The sequence below is a fragment of the Chiroxiphia lanceolata genome, chromosome 3 (genome assembly GCF_009829145.1).
Source record: "Chiroxiphia lanceolata isolate bChiLan1 chromosome 3, bChiLan1.pri, whole genome shotgun sequence".
NCBI classification, from domain to species: Eukaryota; Metazoa; Chordata; class Aves; order Passeriformes; family Pipridae; genus Chiroxiphia; species Chiroxiphia lanceolata.
In genome coordinates, this window is record NC_045639.1 from 10,294,495 (window position 1) to 10,303,795 (window position 9,301).

The following is a 9,301-nucleotide window of genomic DNA, read 5'->3' on the forward strand; positions in this document are numbered from 1 at the left end:
GCAGAGTCCCTCTGTGAGTGGGGACATCACTGTGGATTTTGGTTATATGCACAGGCTTTCAAGTGTGCATTTGAAAACTCCTTTGCTCGGTGCCTTGCACGTGGCAGAACCTCTCTTGCAGCCAGCAGGTGTGAGTCTGGAGGACAGCCAGTCTGTCCTGAGCGCTACCTTGAAGCCAAAAGGTCTGGGTGACCTACAATTTACTATTAAACCAACACGCACAAGTTGCCTGGACTTGGCTGCATGCTCACAGTCTGTGTCCCCTGGCAGAGGGGAAAGCCAAGAAAGCACAGGTACCACCAGGAACCAGCAGCTCAGCACAGTCAGCTTGGAGAAGGGTGAGAACCATCCCCAGCTGAGCATCCCAGCTGATGGCCCAGCGAGCAGTGAGGCCGAGGGCCTTGCGCAGGGCCTGACACCCAGCCTGAGCAGCCACTATGAAGTGGTAAACAAGGACCACTTGCATCTGCTACCTGAGAGAAGCTTGAGCTGCCAAAGCAGTTTAAGGCACTTGTCCATACCTAAATCTGAGCTGGGAACAACTGGCCTCCAACATACAAAGCTCATGGATATTTCCCTGCTGGAAAGCTCTAGGGGAGTTGGTGTGGGACTTCCTCTGCCCAAGGGCCGTGTGAGCAGTGGCTCTGGGGTGGCACCAGCTTCCCTGTCTGACAGCTGGGGGGTGAGGAGAGAGGAGCACATGGTGCCTGTGCAGCATCAGGACACAGCTGCTAGTGACAAACTGGCTCCTGCCTCCCTCCTTGGGGGATGTAAAATGCAGAAAACCACAGAAGCTCTTCGAGTGGGTGCAGGACAGCAGAGAACTGCCTCCTTTAGCACCACTCCTGCACACCCTGATCTTCCTGCAGCTCCATGGGGAGGAACACTATCAAGAGACCAAACGCCTTGGGATCCCTCTGATGTATCCAGAAACACCCAGATGCCAGAAGGACAGCAACGGAAACACGCTGGTAGGTTTTTCAGTACTCTGAATTTTGATGTAGCCCATCTTCAGAAGGCCAAGGCTGTGTTTTTCACCTGCAATCTCCACCTGGCCATCATAACCTGTTCTCTGGGGAGAAGTGTGGTGGGTTGACCCTTTCTGGACACCAGGTGCCCACCAGAGCTGCTCTCACTCCCCTGCTCAGTGGGACAGGGGAGAAAAAGTATGACGAAAGGCTGGTGGGTTGAGATAAGGATGGGGAGAGATCTCTTGCCTGTTACTGTCATGGGCAAACCAGACTCAACTCGGGGAAATCAGTTTAATTTATTATCAATTGTATCAGTAGGATAATGAGAAATCAAACCAAATCTTAAAAACAGCTTTCCCACATCCCTCCCTTTTTCCCAGGCTCAACTTCCCTCCTGGTTTCTCTACCTCCTCCCCTGACCTGAGAGGTGCAGGGGGACAGGGAATGGTGGCTGTGGTCACTCCATTACACATTGTCTCTGCTGCTCTGTCCTCCTCAGAGGGAGGACTCCTCATACTCTGCCCCTGCTCCAGTGTCAATCCCTTCAAAGGAGTGCAGTCCTTCAAGAACAGTCTGCTCCAATATGGGTCTGCTGTGGGATTGCAAACCTGCTCCACTGTGGGCTCCCCCCTCCACAGGGCCACAGGTGCTGCCAGCAGCCTGCACCAGCACAGGCTTCCCATGGGGCTACAGCCTCCACTGGGCATTAGCTCTCATGGGGGTTTCTCCAGGGGCTGCAGGGGCACAGCTGCCCCTCCATGGGCTGCAGCTGAACCTCTGCTCTAGTGCCTGGAGCCCCTCCTTCCCCTCTTTCTGCACTGACTTTGGTGTCTGCAGAGTTGTTTCTCTCACACAGTCCACTCCTTCCTTCTGGTTGCTGTTGTGCACCAGATTTTTTTCCCCTACTTAATTGTGTTATTCTCGAGGTGCTGCCACCATTGATGATGAGCTTGGCTTTGGCCAGTGGTGAGTCCATCTTGGAGCTGGCTGGCATTGGCTCTGCTTTGTGCAGCCCCTCATAGAAGCTCAGCTCCAATTGTAGAGTGGATATGTAGCTCCAGGGGCTGAAACTGTAGAGATCTTGCAGCAGGAGAGGGTCTGAAATGGTGCCTCTTCTATGGCAATTTGCAGTGCTCCTGGAAGTGTGATATCCATGTTGTCTTGGTGCATATAATGACCTTTGATTACATGTTTCTTTTCTGTGTTTCTGATGTGTCAGAGCTGGGACCCCCCTGGGCAATGGAGTACTTTCCCCTCAGGAGCTGCCATCTCATCTTTCGGGATGGGTCTGGGGTGTTTTACCTTCCACTGCATTCTGACATTAAAACCAACATCTGGTGCAACTGGACCATCTGGGCAGGCCCCCAGAAGCACATTGTCATCTATGTCCAGGGATTTGAGGGGAGTGGCGGCTGTGGCAGCAACCAGGACAAGATCATCTTCCAGGGGGTTTCATCAAGTGTGGAAACCAAAGTGGTGTATGCCTGCCACAACCGAGGCACTCTGGTCTTTGCTACGCAAGCTACTGAGGTCCAGGTGTTGTTTCTGTCAGGGAGTGGCTCCCGAAGCCATGAATACAAATATTTTAAGGGACAGTATTACATATTCAGGGACTCTGAAGCTGTGGGCTCTTCAAACGATACCATAGCAGCTCTCCAAGAGCCTGTCCAGGAGACCTCTAAAAAAGAGAGCTGGAGGACAGTGGCAACAAAAGGTTTAGTGTCCACGCTCAGTGCCTCTCCAAGCCCACCAGCTGCACCTGCCAGTGGTAGGATTCAGCCTGATCTTGTGAGCCCAGATGGAAAGGCCCAACACCCTTCTGATCTCACAGAAGATGCTCAGTTTGGTACTAACCTGAGCAAGCTTGACCTGAGTGAGCATGGTCAGCTGCAGGATGAAACCAAGCTGGAAAAGAGCCCTCAGGATGGTAGCACTGAGGGCAGAGAAACTGAAGATGACGTGTTGGTGGAGGCAGCTCCAGCTGGGCAAGACACTGGGTGTAAAGCTGAGCCATCTGCCTTGGGGCTGACCAAGGGGGATGTAGAGCCAGTAGCTGCCCTGGCCACCACAGTCCCAAGTCACTCAACTGGTTTTCCTTTCTCAGAGATGCCCAGCAGCAACACAGGTGTCTCTGACAAATCATCCAGTCTGGGTCAGGCCAGTGACAGCCTGTCAGAAGAAGTGGCTGCTGCTACACATCGCACACAGGCACCAGTGCTGGAAGAGCCACCACTAGACACCAGTACAAAACCTTCTCTCTACCCCTCTCCTGGTGTGACTGCTGGTGATACGGTGTCTCTGGGGGAAAGGACTGAAGAGCTTTTTGGTAAGGTGGTTTTTTGAGTTATCTGTGACTGAACTGATGCCTGACATTGTGTGATATCCATCTCCAATGATGCATCACTCTCTTAAGAGGTTTTATTTGTAGATATGGCTGTTACCTTCAGTTGGTCCATGCAGTAGCACTCTTGACTTCTGTATCCAGGGCAGGAGGTACTTGAGAAGACAGAATTATCTGCTATAACATGACTATCTATGGGATGACACTACTCATGATAGGGACAGGCTGGTTTCTAATCCAAGTGTTTTGAATTACCCATGGAGGAGCCAGCCTCTCCACTGTGAATGTTATCTTGGCTTTAAACATCTCTGGCTTGCATTGATTCTTATGTAGCTTGTCACAGTGCTCCCAGGCATGATCACAGAGTCTGAGCTCCAGAAGTTGGAGAAGGGGGGAAAAAAAGGCTTTTGTCTCCTAGAAGTTGATGGCAGACTACTTTCACAGAAATATTTAGCCACTGATATACATTAATTTCTGCCAGAAGGTAGAAGAGAAGATGTTTTCAATTGGTGTTTCCTCCCCTCCCAACTGTTCTTGCCCCTCCATTGTAGATTTTATTTAGGTTTTTTCTACATTTTCTGGCACATAATGCACAAGCAGTTTTGCTCTGTTGGGCTCCAAGGCGGTTCCAGTGGCTTCACAGTGATAACACTTCATCCGCAACTAGAAATGGAAATGAGGTTTATTGGGGTGATTTCTTTCTAAAGAGCACTTTCTACTACAGAGGAGAGCAGATTGTATTTAGAGCTTGATATTTAATTTCAGTGTAAAGAATAGAAAAAAACTGGAAAAAAGGAGCTGGCATGTGGCACTCTTCTTGCAAAGTGCCACAGACCTCATGTCCTTTCCCTCCCCCATTACTGGTACATTGAGTTCAGCAGCCTGATGCTTTCCCTTTCTTTGACAGATCTGGTTTCTGCCCTGGCATCTCTGGAGAATGGCACAGCACTGCAGTCCCAGCACCATCCCGGAGGTGAGTTGTGCAAGGAGCTGAGCGTGTCTTAAAACACTGTCCAAAGTTCAGTGAGCTGACTGGGGCTGTGCCGGACATCACCTGCTCATTAAATTTAGAAATCAGTAGGGGTTGTTTCTGAGTAGTAACCACTTTGAAGATGTTAGTTTTTAAGATACTACTGCAATCCCACAGTTGTGCTTTCACCACTTTGTATCTCTCCTGGAGAAACCTGATTTCACATGCCTGTTCAAGTTTAAGCATTACTTGTTGGCTGTTTAAAGAAGACTTTTCTAAGGTGAATGAACTTCAATTCCTCCAATACATTCCAATGGACACCTTGTGACTACTGGAATCAGAAACTTGCAGAAGTCCTGCTCCTCAGACCAGGGAGAGAAGCAAAACCCCCTTCTGGGAGGACTAGCAGCTAGGCAGCATAATGCTGGGCTTCTATGGCAGAGCAAGCCACAGAAACAGCCTGCAAAAAGGAGCCAATACAGAAGGAACCTGAGCTCTGAACCTGAGAAATATTGATGAATTAAATAGGTTTTAAACAGCAGACTGCAAAATTTGTGCCAGCCTGGATTCAGCCAGACCATTGCAGTTTATATGAGCCAATCCCAGAGATGGGTGAGAGAAGTGGGCTTTTAGATTCCATCACAAATTATGACCATACCTTTGGGAAACAGAATAGCTAAAGACATGTGAATGTGATTGGGCATGCATTATTTATACTTTTTTCATGGAAAGATCAATTCTGATCACCTGTTACTCAACAACTTGTTCTACCTGATGCATAGCCTCTGGAAATACCCATGTGGCACTAACTTGCACAAACATGTCCTTATGGGTTTGTTCTGCCAGTGCTGATATTTTAGGACTAACTCATTTAAGGAGCCTGTCGGTGTTATGTGGATTTGAACATGCAGCATCTTGTGTCTTCTGGTAGATGTGCTGTTTGAAGTAACTATGGAAGTCAAACCCAAGGACTGGATTCCTCATGGTGGAAGTGAGCTCCAAAAGGGTCTTCTTGAATCTATGAAGAATCATGTAAGTCTGGGTATGGGGAGGTGGAGAAAAACACATGTAATGTCCCAAATCTTCAATTAGAAGAGACCATCCTGTGCCATGCAATCCAGAGATTTTCTGCTAGAGCCACATGATGAACCAGTATCTTATTTGTTTGTGCTGTTCATTATCTGAGGCCAATTCTGATGCCTTGGCAGGGGTGCCTGGCTGCAGTGCCTGGTGTTTAGCCCTTTATAGCACCATGCCATCACAAGGCAGCAGAAAAGCACTTCAGATACAGGGACACAACCAACTGAGGGCTGTAAGTCGCCTCTGGAAATGGGGCAGCCTGTAGCCAAAGCCTAGAAGTGGGCAAGTGTGCGAGCATCTGCTTTCAGGGCTGCACCTAAACTTCCTTTCTGGAATGCAGACTGGAGGAGCTACAGGGTTCAGCCTCCTGCTTAGCCTAAAAAGCTGCTATCCTTCAACTGCTGCTCTGCAATGGCTTCATACCCACTTACCTGGGGCTACTATTGCCCTTCCTTTTTCCAAATTCACTTTTGTGTTTGGGAGCTAAGCTGAAGTGAAGCAGATGGGAATAATTAGTGTTCTCCTAAAAAAAAAAAGCTCAGAGCAGTGGGCTTTGGGACATCTACTGCATCCCAGGTGGTTTGTGAAGGGGAAGAGCGGGATGGGGAGTTAGACTGAGAAAAGAAACTGCTGTCATACTCCTGTCAAATATCAAATCAGCACTGGTTGCTCTGTTTCTTTGCAGATACAGAAGAACCTGAAACTTTCTGCCAACAGAGTCAATGAAATAAAGTTAAATGATGTCAAAAGGTAGGGTTACTGCTGTGCTGCTGTCTTGGCAGGTGACTGCTATAACCTGTAATATTTCTTTGATTGTATTGTCTGGGTTCTCATTCTCCTTCCCCAGGCAGACACATGTGCTTTCTCCTCTCCTGTGATCTGTAACTTGTCCTGAAATTAGAAAAAAAAATAAATCTGTTTTCTAGAGGAAAGATGGTGAAAACTGATGTTTAGTGCTAGCTGGGACCTACATAGGTCTAAGACGGATTTAAACTCTGGAGAAAAATGAGAATTCTCACACTTGCCCCACAAAGCCTGCTGGATAAAGCTGGGAGCTGCCAGCAAGGTCCTGCTGCACTTGGCTGAGGCTTATCTGGGACTTCAGATTGCCACTACAATTCACTTTACACAAATGTCTCATCACTTCAGCCTAGCTCCAAATGAGGAGTTGGGCTTTCCTTTTTCCCTTGGTCCAAGTGCAAAGCTGCCTCTTGCCACAAATAATTTTTGCAAGAGCCTGCAGCACCACGATCTAATAGTAGTGAGTGGAAGGTCTAAATGGGCTATCAGAGCTGGTGGGCCTGCAGTGACTCTTCCCTCCTGCCTTACCCTGGGCTCTCCCCCACCTGCAGCACAAGGGATGCCAACCTGCTGCTCACCTTCTGGCTGCACCTGAAGCCAGAGGAGAGGAATTTGTCTGTGCTCCTGCACTCCCAGCTGGAGGAGCTGCTCGGCACCTCAGTCGGAGCAGAGAAGCTGCAGCTTGTTTCGCTGTTTGTTGAAGGTAGGTGGTTCACTTTTTTTTCCCTGGGAGAAACCCTTTTATGCCAAGGCTGACCTGATTTAGGGCATCTATTCCCCATCACAGACGTGAACGAGTGCAATGCCGGGGTTGGCCTCTGCGGGGAGGAGGCAGAGTGCTTCAATGGCGTGGGCACCTACCTCTGCCGCTGCAAACAGGGCTATGAGGATCATTCTCCCACCAAGTCCGGCACCCTCTGCATCCGCACTCCCCGATCAGGTAGAGGACAAAGCAGCAGTTCCGCTTTCTCTTGCAGCTGGGTGTTTTCTTGTATGTGGGGGTGAGTAATTGGTGCACTCTTATATGTGATGTTACTGAACTGGTGGCTTTAGATGTCCTTATATAGATGTATAATATCTTTGCAAGGCAGTTTGCAGCTGGCACTATAACCTCTCCGTGAGCCTCCCTTTCCCTAGTCTGCTACTTTCCCTGTATCAGGGTTACATCTTGGCACTTGAGCCTTGAAGTTATAAGCAAGGTCAAGGGTGATTTATGAGCTACCTCTGCTGTAACTGATGTGATCAGCAAACTTGGTCACTCCTGGTAGTACCCTGTGTTCTCCTGTCATACTGTGCAGATCTTGGTGAGAAGGACATTGATGTTCCTGGTGTCCACCCCAGAGCTCCCCGATGTATTTGACACAAAGCTAAGCAGATGGCACGTGGTGCTTGACTATAATCAGATAGCTAATCCAATCTTGCAGAGTAATGAGGCCTTGCAGCCTGAAAAACAGCAATATTCTGCAATTTGTTCTCAAAACTCTGCTACTGCTTTACCAAAACTACTTCACATCCCTGCAGTGGCTTAAACCTCAATGTGAGTCAAAATACATAACTGTGAGCCAAATATAATTTCTCACCCATCCTAATGACTGCAAGTTAATTAACCAGTTGTGCAGTCTAAGTCTATCCAGATCAGCTGGTTATATTCAGGTATAGAATTCATGTTTATAAATTCATGTTTATCCATTGGGTCATGGAGAGGGTCCCTTCAGGCCTGGATAGGAACAGCAGCAGGTCTTTTAGTCCCTGTGGGTTTGACAATGGCTCTACTCTGTTGGGGTTCTCCTGGGGTAACACCATGCCTGTGATGCTCCTGCAGGCTGCCTCTTGGTCTAAATATTTCTTTGGGATAGATATTTGGGAGAGATGCTCTGCCCTGAGGGCAGGTGTGAGTGAGGGTTTCTGGACAGCAGGAGGCAAGAAGAGGTTGAACTTCCTGGAGGAGCACCCACAGATATAGGTCTCACCCCTGAGCACTGCAGTCACAATGTGGGGGACTTTGTGAGCACACTGGGGGCCTCTGGGGCAATGGCCCCTGGGATGAGGCCGTGGCCTTTCTCTGGCAGGGATCAGCTTCTTCCTCCATCACACTGACATCCTGGTGGGGGCAGCCATCGTGTCTGTCCTGATGATGCTGGTGGCTGCTGGTATCCTCTGTGTGACAGCCATGTGGAGACGGCACCCCAGGAGGAGCCCAGGCCTCGAGGAGCCATCAGTGAGGGCCGTGGAGGAGCCAGAGATGGAGTTGCATGACCTGGGGGAGTGCCTGCGCCTGGACCCCTTCCAGCTGAAGCTGCGGGCCAGGCCCCCCGAGTGGCTGTGGAGTGTCCATGCCCACCATGGTGAGGTGTGCCAAGTCTTTCTGGAGCAGTCTTCCCCACTCTGAGGGAGTTGCAGGTCTTCCCCAGCCCCCCCCTGTGGCCTTAGTGACCTGTGCAGTCACTCCTGCCTTTCCCAGCTGACACAGGCCACTGGCTGTGCAAACCCTTCTGCTGTGTTTTATGGACCATGAATATCCCACAACAGTGTTCCTAGTCTTGTAATTTGATTTTTTTTTTTTTTTAATATTCACTCAGCAAAATGCTTGCTCCACCCTGCTGTACATCTGCTGATTTACCCTGCTCAAGAGCTGCACAGAGCTGTCAGTATGTGAAAATTAAACACTTTTTTTTTTTTTAAGGAAAAAAAGGAAATAAGATGTTTTGGTGCTTAATTTAAGAAATTAAAAGTTATTCTGCATTCTGCTCAGTGCTGCCTGCTTTCTCCTGCCCCTCAGGCAGAGCTCTATGGGAAGCCCTGGCATGACCTGGGGATCTGTGGGGTGTTACTTCCACCCTGGCTGAGGAACATCTCCAGAACTTGATTTAAAGTTTTGATGAGAATCCTGGTCATGTTATGGCAAGTGGGCCCCTGCTCACTGAATGATGTGGACGGCATTTTTGGTGCTTGCATGGATGCTGTTTGTCCGGATGCTGGCTGCAAAGAGCACCACCACCCCACCAGACGTAAAGCACAGGTGCCTCCTCAGCTTGTCCTGCAGCTGGAGGCTGCTAACTTCTTTATTTGTTTGGTTTAAGGGGGTTAAAATCTGAATTACCTCTTTTCTCCGGGAAGAAGTGTGTATGGTGTGGTGGC

At 49.1% G+C, this 9,301-nt stretch overlaps 1 protein-coding gene across 1 annotated transcript; it reads left to right on the forward strand.

The window, feature by feature from the left end:
* Positions 1-794: 794 nt before the first annotated feature.
* LOC116784495 lies at positions 795-8,913 on the forward strand. The gene is made up of 8 exons (XM_032683188.1): positions 795-971; positions 2,191-3,297; positions 4,220-4,285; positions 5,214-5,314; positions 6,048-6,112; positions 6,715-6,866; positions 6,951-7,103; positions 8,233-8,913. Exons 1-8 carry the CDS (start codon positions 941-943, stop codon positions 8,550-8,552), a joined length of 1,995 nt encoding a protein of 664 aa, XP_032539079.1. The 5' UTR covers positions 795-940; the 3' UTR covers positions 8,553-8,913.
* Positions 8,914-9,301: the final 388 nt, after the last annotated feature.

What these genes read in the sequence shown, in the direction of transcription:
- LOC116784495 (XM_032683188.1), top strand. Translation starts at nt 941, where the DNA reads ATGCCAGAAGGACAGCAACGGAAACACGCTG. An exon ending in AAGGACTGAAGAGCTTTTTG is followed by an intron (nt 3,298 to 4,219) that starts GTAAGGTGGTTT and finishes TTTCTTTGACAG; the next exon opens with ATCTGGTTTCTGCCCTGGCA. An exon ending in GTCCCAGCACCATCCCGGAG is followed by an intron (nt 4,286 to 5,213) that starts GTGAGTTGTGCA and finishes GTCTTCTGGTAG; the next exon opens with ATGTGCTGTTTGAAGTAACT.